This window comes from Anopheles gambiae, chromosome 2 (genome assembly GCF_943734735.2).
Source record: "Anopheles gambiae chromosome 2, idAnoGambNW_F1_1, whole genome shotgun sequence".
In the NCBI taxonomy this organism is placed as follows: Eukaryota; Metazoa; Arthropoda; class Insecta; order Diptera; family Culicidae; genus Anopheles; species Anopheles gambiae.
Window position 1 is genome coordinate 91451807 of NC_064601.1, and position 25291 is coordinate 91477097.

Here is a 25291-nt window from a genome sequence, read left to right on the forward strand (position 1 = left end):
ACCCATCATGACTTTCACTATATTGACCGCCCATTTTCCGTCGCCGAGGCAAATCGAACCGTTTTTCAATCCACACACACACACAAACGTACCGAAACCTCAACCACAACCACACCGTACCGCACGAATGGGGTCTCGTTAGTTATGGTTTGCAGTTTCCATTAATAAATTAAATCCAAAAATAATACACTACCCCATCGGTGATCATCGATATTGGCCGCATGATTGAAAAGCAGCTCGCCGGTTCGCACCGCAATACAATTATATCCATTTCCGTGTCCACTTCCCGCAACGAATTCCTATCGACGAACGATCCCGGATGCAGTCGGTTAGTGCACGAGAGAAAAGGGAGAGTGATAGGAGAGGGTGGAAAAAATATGTAGATCCGATGAAATAAAGGCTCAACTGAATGAAATGCACATGAGTGAGAGGATTTCATTTCGGGCTCGTTTTTGTTTTGCGTTTATTTTTCATGCGCTTGGTGCGAATTACTTTCAATTACCGATTCGACATGATTTACAGTCTCGCCCGTTTGGGGAGTGTTTTATCATATTTTTTTCCCGCAAATGGAATTGAGAGTGGTAATTATTTTATTAATTATTTTCTTTCACTGAAAATTGAAATCGCTGCTTGAAGGTTATTCAATAATTATAGTTTTAAAAAAATAGCTTTAAAACGTGAAGAATGATTTCCGTTTTACACGATCTGTCACTCATGCACAGATGTTGCTTTATACTGATTAATTATAATTCCACAAGCATTTTACCATTGTTCCGTACTTCTATGAATAAAGCACAACATGCTCCACACTCTGCTCTCGAATGCATTCGGACAGCTACACTGGATTATAAACAGCTGCTCAGCAACATGCTGGTTGGGTGCCGTTGCTGGCACACACCATAAAACTAATGCCAACAGCCATCCCAAAAACTTTACACCTTTTCATTCACCGTTCGGCACCTTCTTTGTTCGGCAAAACACGGTGGGGAAAGGGCGAGCAGCTTTAACTAAGAAAAGCTCTTCCCTACCCTGAAGTTGGTGCCTTGTTTTCATAAATCTTTACACCCATAACAGTTACCGTACCTTCCATTCACCAACGGCCGGACGGATAAAGCGTTTACAAGCTTTTAACGCGCTCATTCCATTCATTTCCTTCCCTTCCGCTCTTCTATGCTGCTCACACGCGGGTTGCATTTTCGGCCACGCGTTTGATAAAACTTTTCCCTTTTTCCCTAATGACTTTCCAACTCAATCTTGCTCGAAAGAAAAAAAAAGGGAAGCGAAAAGTTGACGACCATCGCATATAAGAGGCGCTACCCACACTGCCCAACGCAAAACGCTACAGGCCAGCGATGTTTAAAATCCTCGGAAATGGTGCAATATTTGTGTTGTTTTTGCACCACTTTTCAGTTTCTTCCCGCTGCCGTTAAAGTACTTCCGCGCCCCGGCGATCGTGTTCTTCACACACTTCTCGCGCGTTTAGGGCAATGGTGAGTAAGTTCGGGCGGAGAGGGTGCGTTAGAAGTGATGGTTTCTTGTTTTCTCACGGTACTTATCGTAGTTAAGAGTGCTCGTAAGAGTGTTTCTAGGAAGAGCTTTTGGGTCAGTTTAAGTTTCAACGGTAGTTAGGCGTTTGCTAACAAGAAAAAAACAACAACATTATCCACTATGCGTTCAACTCTTTTCGGTTCTAACCGAAAGGATATGAAAGGAACAGTATTATATATAAACCATCTACCTGTTGCTACGCAAACGAGAGGTTTTAATCTTGCACTTGTGATTTGAAGTAGGATGTAGGGCATCATTTTGAGTAGTCACTCTGACCAATGACTCAGCTTAGCTACATAGCTACAGGACATTGGAATACAAAGCTAATTGCAAGATATCTATAACATTCCTTCATATTCGTATGTTAGATATCATTGGTTTTTTTATATACTTTAAACTATTTTTGGACTTTAATAAGCTCTCATATTGGCCATGTGTGAGAAACATATAATGTAGAAAATAAAAGAAAGCAATATCAATAGCGCTTATTGAACATCCGGTTCGAAGGACCAAAAGTATCAATGAAGATACTTCTTTTGGGGAGTCGCTGTTGTAGTAGTCAGTCAGTAAAAGTTGTGGATAAGTAAGAAAGAGTTGTTTAAATAGTATGATCAACACGTTCATTTAAAAACTGTAATATTAATTAAAAAAACAAACTACATACATAGGAACGTTATTTGGTGCCGTGACCAGGATGTTTTGGTCTTTCTTACTTTGCCTTTAATGTCATAGTAAGTTGGATTAGTTGTTAGTATTTAATTCAAACGTACAACAAATATTATTAATAATGCATACCTTCTTATTCTTCTAATTTGTATTCTCTTTTGGTATTCTTACAGTTTCCAAGTAAGTTTGCTCACCGTACTACCAAACGTGCCAAAAGAGTTCCGTTTATCGTCCAAATATCTTGCTCACGTATTAATGTTCACACCATGCTAATGACTCGTGTGCAAATCATGCAAAACCACTGATCGATCGTAGATAACCGTTTCGATTCGATAATTTAAATAGGTCCCCCTTCCCATTCCTCGAATCACAAACCGACAGCTTTCCGCCCAACAACTATCCACCGACAATAATTGAATCTGTATCGCAGTGCAAAACGCCGTACCCAACTCGCCCTCGAAAGGCACGTTTACAGATCACTAACGTAAGCAAAGGCAATCAACTGTACAGTGCAGTAGTTTTTCGGTTGACTAGAACGTGCCAATGACAACCAACGAACCAACGAGGACCTCAAAAGGGAAATTGGTGCTTCGGAATCGAATGCACACAAGACCAGCCCAGAACAGAATCAACAGCATCGACGATCGTTACAGTTGGTCGGGATGTGTACGGTGCGTTGTTGCTCCGGAGGTTTTTTTTTGTTATGCTAGAGGCACACACTGCTTAACAATCATTATTCTCGAGTGTCGAAACCCCTTGGTAATTGGCACTTCTAGCCAACCCTGCTCGAGAACTGATGATGGAGCACAATTGCGTCCCCAAAAGTGCTGGCGATGGTTGTTTTCTATCGAAGTGGATTTACCAGCGCTACAGGGTGGCACGTAGCTTTGAATGTTTTGTAGTTGCATTTAATGGGAATCGTCGTAATGGGGCCCGCATTTGCTTTGTTCTCGGAACAAAAACATATCATTTTGAGTTTTTCTTTGCAAATAGCTTACCAATAATGTTCATTTCTCAGTAATCATTTTGAGTAGGAATTTTCATTCCTTTTTACATCTTCTTCTTCTTCTCGTTGGCTCAACAACCGTTGTCGGTCAAGGCCTGCCTTTACCCACTTGTGGGCTTGGCTTTCAGTGACTAAATGATTTCCCCCCATAGCAGGATAGTCAGTCCTACGTATGGCGGCACGGTCTATTTAGGGATTGAACCCAGGACGGGCATGTTGTTAAGTCGTACGAGTTGACGACTGTACTACGAGACCGGCTCATTTTTACATCATTGCTATAAAATAAGCATTTTGATTTCTTCCCCGATAACTCACAAAATACCACCCCATCCAAACGATTCACTCCTTCGTTCAACTATTTGCACTCTTTCAAAATCCCCTTGTTCTGTGCACGATGCACAATATCAACCATCTCACACCCTTTTCCCAACTCAATAGGAAACTCTCTAATCTCGTTATGGGGTCGTACAATCCCGGCCACCATGCTTTTCGTGCGGGGAAAACAACGAACGAGCCCGATGCGCATCATCATATCACGTCCCGCATTATCAGCACTTTCGAATCGGGTGAAAATTATTTTTCCACAACACCTCGCCTCGCCAGGTGAACTTTATAGTTACCGGTGCGCCGTTATGCACCGATTCTTCCCCAACTCTAGCACGCTTCTGCCCGTTAAAACCCATACCGGCGGAAAAGTTCAACGAAGCAGTGGACTTTATTTATCGTACCTATTTTCTAGCTCACAGAGCTCTCGGAACACCGAAAAAGGCGCACACACACACACACCACCACCGGCGTAGAACAATTTATGCAAATTGAAACATTTCCCACCGGGACCGGTACGCCACACCATGGTAACAGCCATGGTTTGCAGCTGGTCCGTTACAGAATTAGGCAGCACACCGGTAACGGTTGCATCAAAAGGGTGTCCATCATCGGGGCGTCCTTCCCTGGAAAGGATTCACCTGCAAAATGGACACACACAGAAAAAAAAGCACACAGCACAGCACACGAAAATGCAAACAAGTGGTTCACCGACCTTGACCATGATTGACACACCGTCCCGTTTTTGTGCTGCCACCGTTCTATCGTTTCGCGCACGGTGATGCTATGCAAAAACCCTCCGGCTCCCCAACCCCCAAGTTGTCGAGAGTTTTCGGTGATGTGTGAAATTGAAAATGACCCCGACAACGTGTCGCACCCGGATGTCGGGCCAACCGCCGAGCCATGCCGCTGGTGCTATGCCAACAATTCCGGTTAATTTGATTTGTTCCGGTTTATGTGCGAAGGTGCTCAGGTGCGGAAGTGATTCGTGATGAGAGTGTAGGGTTTGTTTTTATTTTCTTTTTGGTTTTACTCCAGCGTTCCGTTTTGAGTGAATTTATACAGGAAATTGTTTATTCTGCACTGTAAAAGAATGAAAGGGAAGGTAATGGTCACATCAATTAATTATAAAGACAGTTCATATGGATTCATAAAATGGTTCTAATTATTTACGTGTGTCCTTTAGAAAAACCCTCAAGTAGGTTTTTTGCTAAAATTATATATTGGAAAATTTTAGACAGTTTTAAATAATAGTCTTATGGTAACAGAAAAAAATGTCTATCGCTTGATGTCATCAAACTTAGCTATTAATATTTTTTTTTAATTAAACACAGCTCTAGAATATTTATCGTCATTCCATATAATTAGCGAGTATTTATCCACATCGACCTTTGGAATGTTTATTAAAGCAATTAAAATGATAAATAATGTAGCTAATGATATATCAGTAATTTATAAAGGGCCTCATCCGGTCAGAAAAACCGAAATGGCATGTAGTTTGCATACCTTTAGGCGATTTTCACACAAAGTTCACCTTTTGTTTTTACATCTATGGTTTACGGTATAGTATTATGGTATAAAAAGGAAGCATTCTTGTAGACTAATCGTACAGGCTCATTGTAAAGGCTAAATATGGTTCGATTTCCGTGAATGAAGGCCGAATTCCGATTTCGTGATGGTAATAAATTGTATAGGATAAATCAGGGGCACGATGACTACATCGATTGTTTACGACATGGAATAGAATAAAAGAAGGCATAATTGAAATAGCAATGAATTGTTCATGCTTCCGAATTTTAAAACAGATAGACCAACCACTCTCCTTAAGCGTGTGACATTAATGCCACGAGTCCTCCCGCAAGAGGAACATCAATTTCAATTTTATCACATTCAATTTAAAATGCCATCCTTGATTGCAGTTGTGTTTCTGCACTTGGCTGCACAAAATGCCTCTAATGAATTTTCATTCCATTCCCCCCCCCCCCTCCCCCCCTATTGACCCTTCCACTTCCAAACGGTCACGTAAGCGACAGATAAATAATTGCTAGTTCCATGTTCTACCGACCAGTGTGGCCCGATCAACCCGACGAATGTGAGAAAGAAAGCACCGGAGAGATGCAAGAAGATGAGATTGCAAGAAACACAAATACTGCTGGAAGCAAAAGTCTCAATTATAGCAATAAATTATTCCATAATGAAGCACCAGGAGCCCTCCAATCCGATGCCGGTCCGATAAGGTTGGTTGTTTTCCCCGCCATTAGATAAGCACTTTTTTCATTCCAAACACAGATTCCCACAAATACACACAAAGGTATAGACAGACAACCAGGATTTGAGAGGCACATATGGGATGGAAGAGAAGCACCACGATACACACGGATAATTGCCACACAGAACCAGGGACTGCGAACGAACGACCGAACGACTAAACTGTTTTCATTCTCCCCTCTGACCCAATCAGAAAAATAAGCACCAACCATTTAACCTTCCAGCCACCAGCAGGGGTCCCTCCCTGAATGGTTGCTGGTCGAGTGAAAAGGTCGGCTGCTGGGTGTAGGAGTCTGCGAGAGGAGGGGGGGGGGGATCTGTGAATCGGTTGTGTTGTCGATTGAGGCACGTCCGTTGCAATGCGGATGAAAAATAAATTAATTTACCATCCTCATCCAACCAGGGAGTGCCACCGGCCAAGGGTTGGAGGTTTAAAGTGGGGCGCGAAAAAAAAACAACAACAACCATCCTGCCGGATGGGTTCCAGATTGGTTCTGATTTGTTTTTCTTGTAAAATAGCACACGTGTTCCTTTTAAAAGCGGTTCAAATTAAGGTCCAACAAGCGATGGATGCATTATTAAAAATATGATTAATTCGCTAAACGACCCTGTAAACGTTTCCCTCCCTTCATTAAAAAGCATTAGAGTGGGGAGGGCGGGGGACAACACCGGGTTTGAGGGTAGAATGCGCATTGCGATGGCCATCAATTAAATTGTGTCCTCCGATAAAAGCTTCATCGATAGCACACACACGTGCGCGCATCCATCGGGAGGCCATATATTGTGGTTAAAATGTATTGGAGCAAACACACGCACACTATCTTGCAAAAACACGCACACAGGCAATGCATTTCCGGGTCATCATCATCGCCATCATCATCGTTGGGTATAAATAAACACACACTTTATTATGCTGCTGTCGAAACGAAAGTATGTTGGCGGTATGTAGCGCTGCTCAATATATGATGAACAATCGGTAAAGCGAACGCCGAGCAAATGGGTCAACCGTCTCACCATCGCACCCCCCGGCCGAACCCTGCACCATGCGCCAAACAAAATGGCACTCCCAACGCAACCCGACGCTTCCCGGACACATCATTTTCGTCATTTGTATTACCGTTTACCCATTCGAGAGTGCCATGAATTATGAGGAGTGCCGCCACACAGCAACCGACCATCGCAACCAACTGAGCGATGCAACCACTCCCTCCCCTCAATTGGTAGTTGGCGTTGAAAGTGCAAACTCAATAAAGGCACCACCTACACCGGTGGGTGTAGGGTGCTACCGTTGCCAAGAGGGTTAAGCGGCGTATGCAAAAAGCCGCCACTGCACATTCGAGTGCACTTGATTGCGGGAACAATTTGGCATAATTAATGTCATGCACCAAACGCAAGCTCCTAAAGGGAAGCAGAGAGAAAGAGCGAGAGAGAGAGAGAGTTTGGTGGTGTGGCTGGCAAAAGGCTCAGCTCCCAATGCACTCTGTGTGTGAAGCACAGCTCAAGCACACGAACACGCGTAACGATAAAGTTGTAGTGCAAATTGAAAATTAATCAGTCATTCAAACGGGATGGGTGTTAAAAAAAGGGTACGATGATGGGCGTTAAATTAGTTCCGACAAAGCGAGTGAGTTTTTCGATCGTTCTACAAAAACGTTTCAATCAACATCCGAAAGAGTGAAAGCGATTATTGAGTTGAGTTTGAGCACAAACTGTTTCTCCAACTAACAGACGTGCGCTAGTAGGAAAATAGTGCCTTTTTAAATTACAATTTAAATTGCAAGCCATTATTAACATTATTTGAAGTCTTGCGGCTAAGGGCTGATATATCAATCTCGGAGCCTTAAGCGGTAGGACAAAATGGGAATCCCCAATTGCCCCCCCATATTGCTCCAACACTCGAACACTTAGGTCTAGAGAAACTCTACGGCTCGCTCAACCCCGTTCCAGCGCTGGTCGGTCTGACCCTATGTTCCGCATGTCGGCTGTCTTCAACACTGTCTCGGATTGCTTCGACTTCGACATCTCAACTCAGTGCTTCAAGGAACGTCTCCGGCTTTTGCCATGGCCGCGCTGCATTGCCGCGTGAATTGCGCTGCAAATCATGTTTGGTTATGTGTTTTTTTTTTTTTTTTAATGAACTGTTACATCTTAATTAGGCCATAGGGCCCGTTGAAGATTAATAAATAAATAATAATAATAAACGGATAACATACTTTTGAAATTGACCAACATTACTGTGGATGGTAATTCCAGCACATACAACAGTGTGTACAGTAGTCTCATCGAGAACTTCTGTGCCCAATAGGGACCTCATGAACGAAGAGATTCATACTTGGTGTTTGGTACTTGGTGTCTAAAAATGATCTAGATAAAAAAAAATTATTATACCGTTTTATAGACTTGAAAAACGATCAAGTATAATTATTCGTTATTAACCAGCATGATAGATCGTCATCAGGGAGTTTGTGATCTAGGTGTTACACTGTATTCTAGTTTAAATTTCCATTTACACTTTGACAACACTGTTAACAAGGCATGCAAGATGCTAGGTTTTTGTCTTTCGACAATTCCGATAATGTAGTTATGTCTTAATTCTTATGTAGTTGTTTACTTGTCTTGTGTGCTGGTGGGTGATGTACTGCTCAGTACTTTGGTTCCCGAATTGCACTACGATGCTCAACACAATAGAGGCAATACAACGGCAGTTTACAAGAATTGCTTTATAATGCGACCAATTCAGAGGACTTACAGCCATGCCAACTTATCGCTCGCGTTGCCTTCTGCCTGGCCTGGAGACGCTCGAACACCGTTTTAAGGTAAACCAATGTGTATTTGTTGCTAAAATATTCGTCTAAAAAACGAATTAGAGGTTGTTTCTTTGAGAAGAGTGACATCTACGTGCCTTCGAGAGCTATTCGCTCTCATAACTTGCTTGTTGGTGACCTTATTGGAGATCTTATATGGATACGACGAGCCGTTAGTAGCTATGACAAGGCAAATCAATACATGGTCTTATCACTTTGATTTCAATTTAACGACCAATACATTTAAAGAGAATATGTTATTAATTTAAAATTTTGCCGACACCGGATTAAGGCAGTTGTTAGGTAAATAAGTAAGGGATTAGGTGTTGAATACGTAAATAAATAAATTAAATTATTAATTAATAAATAGATAATTAAACTTTATGGGTAGTAGAAGGATCATAACACCTCCCCCCCCCCCCCCCCCTCGCTAGCAAACCATTACGGTGAGTTTGAAACAAAGCCAAATGCAATATGCCCCCCCCCCCTCGCTCGATATCTACAGGAGGCCTCAATTTCTTTTAACGCTTAGGGATACCCAAAATCCCCGGATACCCAAAATCCGCCACTGGTCAAAGGTCAGCGTCGAAGTAAAGCTACCAACCGGCAGTTCTATAGCCTGAGGAAGCAGTTTACGTTAAGACTCCTGTCGCGATGGCCGACAATGAGTCTAAATAATACCTTTGTTTATCTCAGTACTCAGATAAAGCCACTCAATAGCTGCGATCGAGCAAGAAGGATCTTTGGCTCCGTTTGTATGGAAGTACCATGAAGCAGCCACTTCATCGACGTGCTATACGAGCTGTACGGCGATGTATTTTTCAGCAGACATTCACATGAAACATGACATTACACATGACTTTTCACAAGTTTTCATACATAACTAGCCTCAGTACAATATAAACATCCATTTTTTTCAAACTTTTGTGATCTATAAACATAAAGATCTCGTACTAAATCAGAAGCAATGTAAACGCATTCAGGTTCGATAATGGTAGTCCGATTCCAATACAGATAAGCATACTTTAGCATGTTTAACTTTTGGGACGGTCCCGTGGTACAGTCGTCAACTCCTACGACTCATATAACATGCCCGTCATGGGTTCAAACCTAGAATGAACCATCTCCCCGTAGCCAAGGATTGACTATCCGGCTGTGTGGTAATGAATTAAGTCTCGAAAGCCTGTGTATAGAGGCCGGGCATGTTCGCGTATCTAAAATCTGATACAGATGTACTCAATGCTTCCCCAAAACAAGTCCAACACCTTTCAACAACTTCACGGCGTGCTTAGCCTTGCTTCACGGGTACGTGCCTGAAAAGCTCGGAAACGTTTTGCATCAAGTAAATCCACACCTTCTACTGAATGCATCTGTACGGCATCACATGAAATGCGATCGTTCGGGATAACATAGCCTGAAGTAAAACGAAAAAAGGCACATCACAAACCACCAAAAGCCAAACATTGGCTGAGCGTGATGCTGCTTTTCCCTGTCGGTGTGCCGCTCGTGCAAACAAAATTAAATGCACAACCAACTAAAGCAGCAGCAGCAGCATAAGCAGCAGTTTATGCCCTTTTCGCAAGTGCATTTTTCAACACGTTAGCCCTTAAGTTCAGCAGGGACGTGTTTCTATGTAGCGTATGGCGCGTGGCAGTTGTTTTCGATGTAAAGCAAAAATGACCAAACCAAACCAACAGTCGAAATCGGAGAAGAAGGTTGTGCTGTGTATGTGAAAGGCAAAGGAAGTGTAAATAAAAAATGAAAGCAAGAAAAGAAATCGAAAGCTTTCGTTGGGAGATTTTGAAAAAAACTAAAATCACACCAACACATACACTTAGAACACAGAGCGAAGGGTGGATGTATAGCTCTGGCCATTGCACAGACCATACCGGAAGTACCACTGTACCAACGAGACCAACGCAACGAGCATATTCCTTTCAAAAGGACTCCCTTCTTACCACCCACCAGTAGTCACCGGTTCACAACCATCACGAAACTTTCCAAGCTGCTTTTCATTTCACTCGTGCAGCGGCAAACTGCACAACCAGATCCGGCAGGATTACGTCCACAGGAAGTGCATCAAGCGACGAACCAAAGGGTGTTGCTTAACTTTTTGCCCTTTTCTCAACCCGGGTTTTCCGTAAAAGTGCATCCAACACACTACTGAGCATACTGATTTTAACACCCGTGCACCGAGTGCTTCGGTGCAGCAACGAGTGCACCATGAAGTAGGGGGCGCCCCTTTCATACAATGGACGTTTGCACGGACGTTTGCACAGAGCCAATGTATCGAACACAGGCAAAATGTGTGTGTGTGTGTGTGTGTGTGTGTGTGTGTGTGTGTGTGTGTGTGTGTGTGTGTGTGTGTGTGTGTGTGTGTGTGTGTGTGTGTGTGTGTGTGTGTGTGTGTGTGTGGCACCAAGAACAACCCTCGACACCCAATCTTCTGCTGCTGCACGAACATTTAACCTGCCCGAACCCCCCGTGCACACCCTAAGCCGTCTGTCGGTTCGACGTCTAGCGTTACATGCCCTGTTTAGGGAATTGCTTCCCGGAACCATTACTCACGCAATCGAAAGACCAAGGCCACCGATATCGAGCTCAGACACTGGGCCACTGAGCGCTTGTTTTCTGCACCACCATTCATTCCGGAATTTCCCCACACTCCACGTGCGAGCAGGTGATAAGAGATTGCGGAACTTTCTCAACCACTTTCAATGAACGTTTGCTGCGGAGTGCAGTGCTCAGAGTTCCACTTTAAAGCACAACCATACCACTCAGACAAAAAAAATGGTAAAGTTTTTCATCGCTGTGCTAAAGATTTGTCACTAAACTCTTCTCATTCTTCACTTTTCCTCCTCTCCCTCTCTCTATCTCTCCCTCTCTCGCTGTCTCGGTAAGATCTTCCCCGATCTTGACAGTGGAAATTTCTCAATTGTTTCCCCAAAAAACGTCTCCCGATCAGCCACGAAATGTTCGCAATGGAAAAGTTAAATTAAATATGGCTCCCTCCTTCCCGTGAAATCCGGTATCACTTCTGCAGACACCCTTCTATTCACCCTTATCTCGCTCGCTCATCGCTAACATCGGTGCAGTGCGGAGTAAAGGCCGACTGCCGAAGGAACGAACGAACGAACGGCGAGAAATTTGTAACCAAATTTGCATCTTCCAATTTTCCGGCTGAACTTCCTAGATCCAGACCAGAAACTATCGCCTGTGTAAAGGGTCCGTTTTTTTTTTGTTGGTTTTATTGTGCTGCAATCGTAGCTCGTTCTTCAGTTTGGTTGGTGCGACACGTTCAAATTAGCGTTTCGATTGCAATTCTTCCGCTTATTTGTGTTTCCCAATTTGTGTCCTGGGGGAGGAATTGCGATTTGGAGAGCAAAGTTTTTGATTATTTTTGGTTTTTTGCATTGCGATTGGAAAAGTTTCGTTAACGCTAGTTAAGGTGCTGTAAGTGATACAATTGGCAAATGATTTTAAGGACTTGTGAGGCGTTTTGAGATTGAGAAAATGTTTACAGTTTTTCAATATTTTTACGGACAAAACTTGAAATATACTAAACACTATTATTGTTTCTGTATCGTTTCAGTGTCTCAAATTTATTGAATTGGCAATCGTTCGCCGTCTTAAAGCTAGGTTTCCACGGCTATCCAATAACCATTCGACAGACAACACATTCCATCCCTCATCATTACTGATTCAATAGAGCACACCGATGTACACGGCGCACAGAATACACACAGGGACAACATATCGCTGCTCCACACTCGATCGCCTATCCATCCATCCATCCCGAACGGAACCAATCCGTCCAGTGCCGTAACAGTGTCCCGCCTCCCTTTTCAGCGTGTCACCCCAAAGCGTGTTTACTTACCCATCGAACCCAGGCTTATCAGTTACGGAATGTCCACCGCAGGGCCGCCGAAAGACGAATTGATTTAATCACAAACAATCCTCTCAACAGCCCGAACGACAACAACCAATCCCCTTCCTCCCAGCAAGCACTCCGGATGATGAGTGTTGCAGCTCGTTTCGTGGGACGGATCACCTGATGCTGGCTCGCTGGCTGGCTGGATGGCTGGTCTCGGGTTGTCAGCCAGAAACCCCGGAAGACATTACATTAGTTTCCACACATTTCGTTAGTGCCCGTGGACGCCTACGCGCGCGTGATTCGAAGGTGATGATGAATAAATAAGCCATTTCCCGGGTGCCGCCAGTGGGTGCATCATTTGCATAATTGATTTCGAAACGGATAGAGGCTCGGTGGCCCATTGAAACAGCCCCGGTGTTTGCTGAATGCTTCGTGGCGAAGGCAAATGCATTTTGCTAGGGCGGGAATAGTGACGAAAGTTTTAGCTGCCATCAACAAATTACACAGCAGTGCAGAAGGGACATTTTAATGAATGCTCTAGAAGTGAACTGGGTGTCCCCTTGGGCACCATCTTGCAGGCTTTCACTGCAGCAAAAAAAAGGGTGAAAAGAAGGAAAGCCACATAAGCATGGCACCGGAAAGCCACAAATTATGAAATCATCGTAATGAGCCATGGTGGCCACTGTGACTATCAAGTGTCAAAGCTACCATTGCGACCATCAGTCTGCAGCAGGTGGGTTTGAAAGGTCACGAGTCGGTACAGCGTCTCACACATGCACTCTGTAATTATAGGCTTATGAAGAAGCAGCTCTTCACCGATCCTTGTGTGTGTGTGTGCGTCTTTTGAATAATGTATTCCATGAAACGTATTCAACATCTCATACCGCTTACGCCTCAGATGGTAGGAATTACGCTTCTTTTTGCCACTTAATCCTGCCACAGCTGCGGCAGCAGCAGTACAATCTGATGGTCTACGAAGGGGGAAATACGGCTTTTCTCCCCGGAGCCGGAATTACCCGGGCTTTTCCTGACAACCAACACACACACACACACACTAACCACTCACAACAGGATGCTAAAATTAAACGACGCGCATGAATGATTCATAATGATGCGCCTGGTAATAATTATCATTTGCATTTATGCCACATCCACACCCTGGGAGAGAGAGTGTGTCGTCGTTTTGCCTTAATTAGTGGTTAAGAGCAAGGCATCAATGCAAAATGCTTTAAACTCCCTTATCGTTCTATGTGCCGAGTACATTTCCTGTGCAATGTTTAAAGAAACCCGACACTCACACACGCCGGGATTAGTCTCCCCTGTGATTAGTCTTCCAGAGGGAAACAAGAGTCACAGGAACCACAATCTCCCTACTTGCTCTCCTGCCGCAGGTTCTGCAGCTCCAGGTCCTTCAGCGTGATGCCGTACTTCACCAGCTTGCCCTCAATCAGCGACAGCAGATCATCGTACATCTTGCTCACCCGGGCCAAATCGTACCGCAGCGCCTGAATCTTGTCGTTCTTCTGCACCAGCAGCTTCTCGATCCGCACGCTCAGCGACTGAGGCTCTATCCCAGCCAACGACAACACCTCCCCAAGGATGGCTTCGCGCTGCTCCGTCTGCTTCTCGATGTACTCCAGCTTGCGCTCGAGCAGCGAATTCTTCAGGCCCGACTTTTGCTGCAGCTCCAGCATCGACTTTTCGAACAGCCGCTTGAGCTGATCGCGCTCCTCCACCAGCTTCTCGCACCGCATCTGCAGCACGTCCTGCTCGAGCTTCAGGCTGGCCAGCTGCTTCTGCGTACTGTTCAGGCGCGTCTTCACCCGGTTCAGGGTGGCCTTGTCGCGGTCGTAGTACTGCAGCTTCTTGCGCAGCTCCACCAGCTCGGCCTGCGAGCTCTTGAGCGGCTCCGTTAGACGCTTGTTCTCCGCCATCACCTCGCTGAAGGACTTCAGATCCTTGTCCGACTGCAGGCGCATCTCCTCCATCTCCTCCTTCATGCTGTTGATCAGCGCGAGATTGTTCTGCGTGATGGCGTTGTAGTAGCTCTTCATCTCCCGGTACGCTTGCTCGTTCGTGCTGATCAGCTCCGCTATCTGCCCGTTCTTGCGCTCCTCCACCTCCGACAGCTCCATCTCGTGGCGCACCTCCGCCTCCTCCTTGTAGCTGGCGAGCCGCTGCTCGAACAGCTTCGTCATTGCTTCCATCTCCTCCTGAAACTTGGCCCGCTCAACGCTCAGCAGCTCGCTGTGCTTCAGCTTCAGCTGCTGTATCTCCAGTTCGGTGTTTTCTTCCTTCTCGCGCAGCAGCCGCTTCAGGTCGCGCTTGTCGTTCAGCAGTTCCCGCTCCTGCAGCGTGTGGTCTTCCTGTGCCATCTTCAGCTGGGTCATCATCTCCGCCCGCAACTCTCCGATGTGGGACTGATGTTCGTACTGCAGGTGCTTCATCTCCTGCATTACGTTTTTGGTGTCCTGATCGGCCAGCTCCTGGGCGACCTCTACATCGCGCTCCTTCCCACGGATCACCGCTTTCGCTTCCTCCAGCTGTTTGCGCGTAATTTCCCAGTACGTGCGCAGTTTGTCGCGCTCGAGCTGGAAGAAGTTGCGCTCCTCCCGCTCGCGCTCCATCTCGTTGCGGAGCTTGAGCGCGAACTGCTCCAGCTGCTCCCGGGACATGCTGGACGTGTCGACGCCATCGATGACAGCTGCAATAAAGAGCACGTAAGAGCACGGTGTAATTTACTGAGAAAATCAAGTACAAAGAGGCCACTTACTACTTCCTTTTGCTTTTTTAGGACCCTGAAAAGAGTTAAAACGTGAGAAACACGATTAAATGTTGAATTACAAAGTCAATCCTAGCTTCTTGAAACCTTACCATCTTTTACAATTTTGTTCCAGTTGTTCACCAACACTTCACCAACGTCTTGTGGCACAATTTAAACCATCCCAGTTCGCGCACCGTTCCCTTCCGTGACGACTTCCGTGCTGTTGCGTGCTGGTACATCCAAACAGGCACAACACACACCTTATCCGGCGCACACCGGAAGCCACCGACTGTGCGTATAACTTCTCGCACGGCAACACGGGAAAACCTAAATCAACAATTTCAGAACATCAAGCGCACGGTAAAGACGACGAGTCAATGTGTACGAAACACGTTTATAGCGGGAGTCCTCTTTCGCTATCACCCGGTTCCTTCGCACTGTGCAAATACTATACCTATCGGGAGGAATCCAAATATCCGCTGCCGCGAGATACAGTGGCCACGCTATATCCGGTGCTAGTTTCCGACTGGCAACAAAAAACACACACGCACAAAGCTCGTTTAGCGGAAGATGGAACCAGTATCCGGAAAGTAGCGAAACGAAACGAAACTAAAGCAAACCGCGGCACCGGCACTGGCGCTTTTTCACTTTCTATTCGGCGCCCGACACTCTTCAAGGTCCTGCTACTGCTACTGCGTTTATATCGCACAAACAAGACTCGGAGGCAACCAAGCGTGCCGTGTGTGTGCTATGGGTTGCTATGGAGGCGCGCGTTCATCGGTTGCTCTGTTTGGACAGAACTCAGCGGTGTTTTGAATTTGGTCGTTCGTTTTGTCTGCTTTGGCGCGATAGTGTTGCTGTTTATGATGGTACATTGAGCGCTGTAGTAGCAGAGCACGCGCTCGGGCAGGGATCGGAATCGGTGCATGCTTCCGGATAGATGTATACTTATGGGTGATAGCGTTTGTAGTTTTACCGTACGATTTGCTCAAAAGCGCTTCAAACAGAGACTTATTTGGTAATATTTCGAATCTTTTCTTGCAATTTTTGCTAAAATTAAGAATAAATACCTGAAACCGCTCAAATGTATTGGAATATCCTTTATGACACAGTATCACTATACACATGGTGGTATATTCGTACGATTAATTTCTACGCTGATTTATACACTGAAGATATATTTGCAGAAATTCCACGGAACTACTTCCAGGACTGAGACAATCTCCCGATTGGTTCCGGAACCGGAACAGGTCTAGGACCGGTATAGGTTTCTTCAAGACCGGTAGGATTTCAGTAGCAGTTTCACTACCAGTATGGATTTAATGTCAGATCCAGGACTGCTATAGGTTCGTAACTGTGTTCACAACCAGTGTTAGTTCAGTATAAGCTCCAGGTTAGTATTGGTACGCGATTACAGAGTTTTCCAGTTTTCCAATAGGAATTTCCAAGGAGCCTGTCCAAAAAAGGGTGTCATAGCGTCCAATTTCCATCATATGAAGTTCACTTCCCATTAGAAAGAGTCAAGGAAGTGTTTCACAACTATGAGAACCCCTGAAAAACCCTGTATTTGCAGAACTGGCATGAGTTGAGTAGCAGGTCCAATATCGATATTGGTTCAGGATCAGGTCCTGAAGAATAACATGAGATTAGGAACTATTTCAGAAGCGGTATAAGTCCAGGTTTAGTAATAGGTCAATTAAGCATTCGTTATCAGGTCCTGAACTTCCCATTCGGGGTTTTGACCTGTTTATTTTGCATACATTTCGGAGTTAAGAGGAACCTAAAAATTACGCGGCTTTACACTGTAATCGTAAAAAAATAACTAGTAGACGAAAAAGGACCAAACAATCGTATAAACTCAATACCTTGTTGAGCAATAAAAAACGAACACATCCTGCCCAAGATACAACAACACACATGCCAACAACAGAACAGCAACCGCATACCAATTCTGTTTGAATTCATCTCTAAAAGCATCACGCTTCCGGCGTGGATATCCAGTTGGAATGGTTCGGGCTCGATGGGCTCTTCCCCGTTTAATGCATCATGATGCATGATTGAATCCGAATGCACACGACACAGTATTGAACCGAAAGCATTCCCGGGCATTCCCGATTGCCATCCCACGGCTTACCAGATGGGGGGGGGGGGGGGGGAAACGGTAGCAGGAAATTGGGAAAACCTCGACGCTTGTTGTGTGCTGCTGAGTGCTACTAAGTTGTATGTGTGTTAGCGGCACCCTTGTCTTACCTCTTACGGCGCTGGAGCATTACCTGTAGACCCGAGAAAATTAAATTTTCCACAGGTATAGAAGGAAAATGGAACAATGGAGGTGGGGCCTGTCTGTCTGGGCACGGACTTGCGGCGGCCAACGGGATACGAAAGCTTTCACAACAGATTAGAGAAACCGGAGCCGCACCGAAAAATTCACTTCCAATCAGTGCTCTTCCCCGACCGGACCGACCGGACCGACTGATATCTCGGGAAAGTGCAGGTAAACCAACTGTTCCGTGAACAGTTGCTGTTGCTCGTTTGCTGCTACCGTTGCTGGACGCTCAACATTCAATTTGAGCTTTCCGGATCAATGCACCTTACACACCTTGACGAAGGTTTCGGTCGGGGATGCTCCGTCAAGTTGTTTCAAATTTAGTCAATACAGAGAGAGAGAGAGAGAGAGAGAGAGAAAGAGTGGGACGAGGTCCGTGGCTGTTGAAAGGAAAAAAAAACGCATATGCCTCGGACACACCATTTTGTTCGCTCGGCTGGGCTGGGGTAGAGTTTGTTCGGAACAATTTCCTATTAAAATCGAACACCTTCCGATCGTGGGCAGATTGAAAACAGATGCAAAGGCAGGTGAGAGCTGGAGGACTATTTTTATCGTCAGTAGCCAGCCAGCCAGACAGAGCATTTGGGCGAAAAAATTTCCCCTTGTGGTACCCTTGTTCGTTGAGGGTTTTGGTCCTTCTTTTTTCCCACGTGGAATCGACTTGCAATGCACTTTGGGTAAGTAAGTGTGAGGTTTATTTTTCCCCTTGTTTTTTGGTTGCTTCTGCTTCAGACTTCTCAAGATAAGTGGAATATCGTCCAGACGAGTCTAGTACGTCCATTTTGATGCTTTCAGGTGCCTGATGGAATTTGTGAATCCGACCAACCGCACTCGTTCGATAAACGGTAACATCTGTTTTCGTGAGGAGCTTCTTTTGAGTAACGGTTTTCGTTCATTTCCACACAAAAAAAAATGGAACAGAAGCAACAAAAATCATATCAAAATGGACACAAATGTGCTTCACCAAAAAAGGATGCAAAATTATTCAACGAAAAATGAAAGAAAAGGGTTGTTAAAGCATGTTCCATTTCGTTTGCTCGTTTGAAGGCAGCTGTTGGTTGTGTTCCTATTATCTCAAACTATTCCTAAGCACATTACAAAAAAAAAACCTTAAACGGTCGTGGTTGCTTCGAGGCACAGTCATGAGACAACCTGATGCCTAAGTACGATGCACCACACACACCCACAAACACTAAAACTATCCTTAAGCTCCAACTCTAACGTTCCAAGTTTATAAAATTCAAAACACTTTACCAGCACAGCATGTATGTCTCTCTCTCTCACACTCTCTTTCCATAAAACCGCGTAACCAACAAACCGCAACATTACGTTAGAATGCTTCCACTTCCGATTGTTGGGTCACCTTCCGGAAGTGCATTACATACCCCCCCCCCCCTCCCCCCTCCCCCTCCTATACCGACAATACTCTGCACAGGACAGCAGCCACAAACACGGTCTGGCGTCTGGTGTTGGGTGGAAAGTTGTCGTTAAGATTGTTCAAATTTTAAGCTGCTTCGTAGCGGAGCTTAATGCTTCACCGACGGTTTACAGCGTGTACAGTTTGTGCTTTTCGGTTTTAATCCGCCTTAGCGTTTCTTGGCATTCAAGAACAAGAAATCGTCCAAACACCTTCCCCAACCTGCTGTTGTTGTTTGATAGATTTCAATACATTTTCTTCGAACCGATACACACTTTAAATGCAAATTTCCTAAAACCCATTCCGACACTCTCCATCTTTGACACAGGTGCCAGTGTTTGACCCCTTTACCCCATTTACGCTCGGATTAAATGGTAATTAATTCCGTTTCCGGTGAAATCACACACAAACACACACACACACACACACTTTCCAACCGCGCTGCAGGGTGCGTGTGAGCTGGAGTGCGCCAAATTCGTCCGAGGATTACAATCGAAGGCTCCGGGTTGGCGCCCTGCCAGATGCCGTATAATTCATAACGTTAGGAATGTTGGGCTTTCCGCAGAAATTGGTTGTTTTCCAGTGACAAATCGTAAGCTAAGGATTATGCCGGCGAGCAACACACAACTTACCTACCGTTGCAACTTAGTTTAGTTTGCTCGGTGGAGAAGGCTGTAACGCTTTGGTAATACTTGGCGGCAAGAGTTGGTCGTCGCCAGCGAAGAAAAGCTCCCTTTGCTAGCAAGAGACCACAAAGCAAACCTGCTGTAAATGATTAAGGTAAGTGTGGAATACTTTTGAATCTTTGAAACGCTTGTATATTATCCAATAGGATGGCAAGTGCTGCTTTACGTTGCTGGACAGTGATTAGCAACCTTTTGGTTGGTTAAATATCTATTCAATCATGAACATGAACCACAGTTGTGGAAGCACTCAGAACTCTTTTATTGATGTGATATCGTTTTGCGTTACATACTAAAATAGATAATCTAATGATTGTTAAAATGTAGCTAAAATGCGTCTGGACGAGAAACGTTACAGCTATTTCCAAGTCCAAGTGATACATTAAAAGCCTAGGGGAAGGTAGGTAAAGACGGACACTGCGGGTAAGATGGACACTTCTCATAAATGCATGAAAAAGGTAATTTTCGAAAAAATCAACAATGTAGAATCCAAACTGAAGGTAAAACAACACATTTGAGAACATTTTTGGCATAATATATATAAAATTGGTTAAATCCACGAACAAAACAAATTTTCAATCATGTGCACCCTGGTGGATCTAATTTGACAACTACCGATCTTAAGCTCTACAACTTATATTGTTTATATTTCCGGATGGGTCGTGGTCTTTTCGCGGAGTAATTTCCTAAAAGGAAGTTCTAGACTGTTGTTCTGTAATCTGGATCAACGTCAGCTGTAAGTGCGCGATATTTCAATAATGCTCTAGATGCTGCATTCTACGATAGATTACAAACGCCGCTTACAATTTCTAAAACCACGGCTGAATGAATCATCGTTGCAATAGGCCAAGAATTGGTTTATAAACGTATCAGGACGGAGAAAACGATAGAATTTGTTAAAATACTGTAAAACTCTTCACATTCCAACGTTTTTCACAAGTGTCCATCTTACCCTTCATGGTGTCCATCTCTCCCATATCAGGTGTCCGTCTTACTCGAACATTTCAAAACCGCGCGAAAAAAATCATGTTTTTCATTCATGAAAAAAACGCAAAAATCGATGGAAACTTAAAAGTTTCAACACATTTACTGATAAAACATGAGTGTAAGATAATGTATGCACATTTTCATGGTCGTTGCACTTATATATCCCTAGATTTTTACCATTTCCCTTAACGTGTCCGTCTTTACCTACCTTCCCCTATAAAAGTAGGAATTGTTTTCAATAAAGAGATATTCCAACGCAGAAAAGAGGCGAAAGAGCTCCGTTGAGCCAAAGCCTCTATAAACTATTCCAACAACAACAACATTCAAACGCAGAAGTTCTTGGAGTTGGCACCTTTAATTCTAACTTCCGAAACAGGACAGAGCCCCTGGATTTCCTAGCCAAACACCCCCTTCCGACTGCATAGGCTTCCCAACCTTTGAATCAGAAGCATCTAGCGGGAAGGACTGGTTAGTAGGCAAAGTGTCAAAGACTCTGTCCAAAAGTGTGCAGTTTGTTTTTCCTCCGCTACGACCCTGCGACTCTTGCTGAGGGCCAATTCTTCACGTGACCTGCCGGAGAAGCTCGGCTCTTAACACTGTATATCCTACAAGCACTTGGTGAGTCTATGTTCTAGTATCTAGTATCTATGTTTTTAGGCTTCAATTGTTAATCAATGTTCAATGTTCAATGTTAATCTTCTTCATTTGCGTTAAAGCTAGTATTCTTATAAAGGTTTATCAGTTCCACACACAACAGAATATTCAAGAGGATTATGATTTGATGAACATCTAAGACCGCTCAGTAAGAGCCTCTCAAATAAACAAAAAAGTGACTATTGAAGAATCTACACAATAACACCCTAAAACAGGTTGCCGATCACTGATGCGCAGGTCGTTATGTGTGGAGTACGTGTGTGCTCCACATTTACATACGCGTAGGGGTCATTTATTTTCCTGGTAAAACCTCCCCTATTTGCCTAGCTCCAAACCAAACGCAGCTAGACCGAGCCCACAACCCGGCAGTGCCATTTCGCGACAAAATCGCACTAATGAGGCAATGTGACTCAGTCCTTTGGCACTTCCCCTACCAAAGCAAAGAGGTGTGAGCGTACGAGGTGTTGCTATCCCATCCTGCCCAAAGTGTGTGTGTGTGTGTGTATGTGTGTGTTTGTGTATGTGTGTGTGTGAGCGAAATAATGTGGTTTTTAGCATTCGGGGTCACGTTCTTAATTACCGTCTTTGGGATTTACAGCACCATCACCGCTTGCACAGCAGAGGGACTCAAGCGATGCCACAAAACGTTCTCCGCTTTAATGTGCATAATGTCGCATAAATACATTATCTCTTTGAAGCGTTTCTCCATCCCCTCCCCCCAAAAGTTTCATATGGCTATTCACAGTGTGGTATCAAGCAATCAATAGAGTTTAAGAAATTCACTCAATAAAAATATACGACCTGCAGGTCCCGTAAAGAGCGAACCACATTTTCCCTAATTCGGATCCATTTAACCAAAATAGAACGGTTAATGCAATCGTCTCGGTTTGAGTCGGGTTTCCGTTGCGCTGACCTAATTCACAGTGCTCGCTCCGAGTACGTGACCACCCCCCGTTTGCACAGCCCACCACCGGCCCCATCGTCACCGGGGTAGGGGTCCTAGTTGAATAATCCTAATCGTGCTCCGGGGCTATTGCCCATTATGAAGACGGCCAAACCACCAGCACACACTATATGTGCTTCTTCGCAGAGCGACAGCTCCGTTCTGCATTCTGCCAGTTCCGTTTTTGGGGTGTGCATGTGTGTGTGTGTGTGTGTGTGTGTTTAGCAGCCACCAAAAAGACACAGAGGTGGGAAGAAACTTGGGAACGAATGTGTCTCGTACGCCGGAAGAACCCATTGGCAAAGATGCCATGTATCAGCATATTAATAACCGTATTACCACGGAACCGGGAGCGTTGGTGGCAAGGACGCACGAGTTAATGGGTTTTGGATCGGAATGAAGTTATGATGCCTGTGCGACCGGTAATACACCCCCACAGTCACACACCCACCCACACACACACACACCGTTGTTTATATGTTCGCTTCGGCAAATCGCAACCAACTATTGGCGTAAAATGTCCTTCCCCATTGCCATTCTTGGAATATGGTGCACATTTGAATGAAATCGACATTAAGAACTGGAGCTGCTTTCGGTTACGGAGGTTTTTCGGACGGTATGGGAATATGAATGAGTAGTCTCAACACCTTAGAGCGAACACTATTCCGACAAGAGAAGAATGGCAATGGTGGGTTTGCTTTGAAGAGGGATTCATTCTGTATGAGGCACACACAATTTAACGAATAAGAACATTAGGCATTGATATAATTCAATCAAACGGATCAGTTCCCAAGAGTGGTATGGGTTCAAGATCAATGCCAGGGCTGTGATGGGTTCGAGATCAGTATCAGTACCCAAATCGTCACGGGATCAGTTCTAGGAACAGTATGGATTCAAAATCAGTCCACGGAACAATATGGGCTCAGAAACAGGTCCAGAGCTGGTATGGATTGGAATCAGTTCGAGTACTGGTATGGGTTCAGGACCAGTTCCAGTAACAATATAGGTTTCGGATCAGTTCCAGGACTTATATGGATGTGGTGTCAGCTCAGAAGATGTGGAGAATCAGGTTAGGCTCAGGAGCAGTGTCAGAGACGGTATCAATTCCAGGGAATCAGCTCCATGGCAGGTATGGATGCAGAATCAGTTTCAATTGATGTGCACCGAGCATTGCAGAAGCGTGCGAGGGTTCAGGTATTGATAAAAACACTGCCTGCCCCAAGCATTTACTATGTTTCTCCGAAATTATTGCTCGCAGCCCTGTAACCAGCCCAAAAATAACTAGTTGATTAAAAACGGAGGAGAAGACTGATCCACTACCGTTTCCAGTGAAGCATCATTCATCAAATGAGTCGATGGCAGCCTTCAAAATTTCCCCCGAAAATCCGTTCCATCAGTTTGATTATCCAACAATCAAGTTTCTCCACGGAATTGAGCGTTGTTTGCACGCAGTAAATATTGATCCTTTCGTTTCATTTCACTAATGCAATGAACACACACACACTGCGGCAAACAAACGAACAACGCACACTGTTTCCGATAATCTTTTCCGCTCTGCAATACAACGTATTTCCAGCTGCTGTGGCCAAATTTCATCCCTTCGCCGAAAATTCACTCACTCACACAGACAGGTAGATCGAGACCGTCGAACACCCAAAAAGGATGAAAACCCGGATGAAAGCCCCCGCAAGCGAAATGATTCAATTTTTTAGTTCTCCATCACGGGGTTGAGTTGGCTCGATGTTATTTTGCTTCAATTCCCCCCCACAAGCATTGGGAAAAGGTTCCATAAAAATTCATAGTAATAAAATGAAAACGGATCCGTTTTGGAAACGCGTTGCTTCGGCAGCGTGGACAATAGAGACTACTGTCCCATCCTTTTGGGATATGAAAACGACCGGCGACCCATCAGTCGGATCACATAGTGTCTCTCGTATCCCATGGAGATGGCAAACTAACAAACGTTCCACTGTGAGCCTACGGATTAGTGTGGGAAAATCAGTTTCGCTTGAAAGGTACATCAGTAAGAGGGTGAAAAAATACAGCCACACGTACAGCTACACAGTGGTATAAGAAGAACACAAAAAAAAACAAACATCTAAAAGCATCGCTTTCCATCACACGATCAACATGCCTTCGGAATGTTTCCCAGTATTGATGGAATAACATTTTCACATAGAAGAATAAGCCTTACCAGTCTAGTTCAGTTTGCTTAGGCTGAACAACCCTTTTCTCTTTCTGAAGAACCCCCTTTTGGGTCTTCTGTTTGGACGATAAATTTGGTGTCTAATTTCTTTCAACACTCTCCAAATCCTACCTTTGGGTCGGTTATTACAACCACTTTCAAAATAGAAGCTGTCTTGCACCCACGTGTTCACGAAAGGAAGTGTACCACGTGGTGCATGTGGTGGCTGTTGTGAAAGGGATTTAAATCGCTAATAAACTTCACATGTGACTCATTGGTTGAACCCAGATGGGGGTTCTTCTTCGAAATGAGACCCCGTTTTATTTGCTGTAACCTTTTGTAGCTTCTATTAATGTTGTGGGCAGCCGTGCGTGCCGACCCCTGGACTTGCCGTGGCAGTTGCGCTGCCACCGGTCAACGTCCAGGGGGACAACAGTGTGTACACGCACACTGTCGCACACACTAAGCGTGCAAGGCTTAGTGTGTGCCGAGCGCCGAGCAGAGTGTGTACGAAGGCCGATCGAGTAGGAGCTCTCGGCAGGGGCGCTCGGTGCGGCTGGCGCGCGGCCTACGTTTTAAAGTTTTGTACGTTTCATCAATATTTAGTATGTATGTTTTAATATGTGTGAATAAAGTAATAAGTGTTTAAGTAAAGTGCAAGGAACACAAACATAACAGTGGCGACGAGGATGGGATTCTCCTGCGTAAGGGGGATCCCAGTACGAACCCGCGGACGCCATCGCGATTGGGCACGTCTTTCGCTGCATCATCGCAGCGGCCATCGCGATGGCAAAGGTCCGGGAAGGATTGGGCCGCCGCCCCCGCCAAGACCGAGGCCCCCG

The 25291-nt window shown here is 44.8% G+C and overlaps 1 protein-coding gene across 1 annotated transcript; it reads right to left on the minus strand.

Annotated features, from left to right (window-relative positions):
• Window positions 1–13592: 13592 nt before the first annotated feature.
• Window positions 13593–15933, minus strand: LOC4576455 (dynein regulatory complex subunit 4). Its single transcript, XM_001237727.3, has 4 exons — window positions 15709–15933; window positions 15365–15581; window positions 15264–15288; window positions 13593–15194 (listed from the first exon to the last, which is right to left on the minus strand). Exons 2-4 carry the CDS (start codon window positions 15365–15367, stop codon window positions 13861–13863), a joined length of 1362 nt encoding a protein of 453 aa, XP_001237728.3. The 5' UTR covers window positions 15368–15581; window positions 15709–15933; the 3' UTR covers window positions 13593–13860.
• Window positions 15934–25291: the final 9358 nt, after the last annotated feature.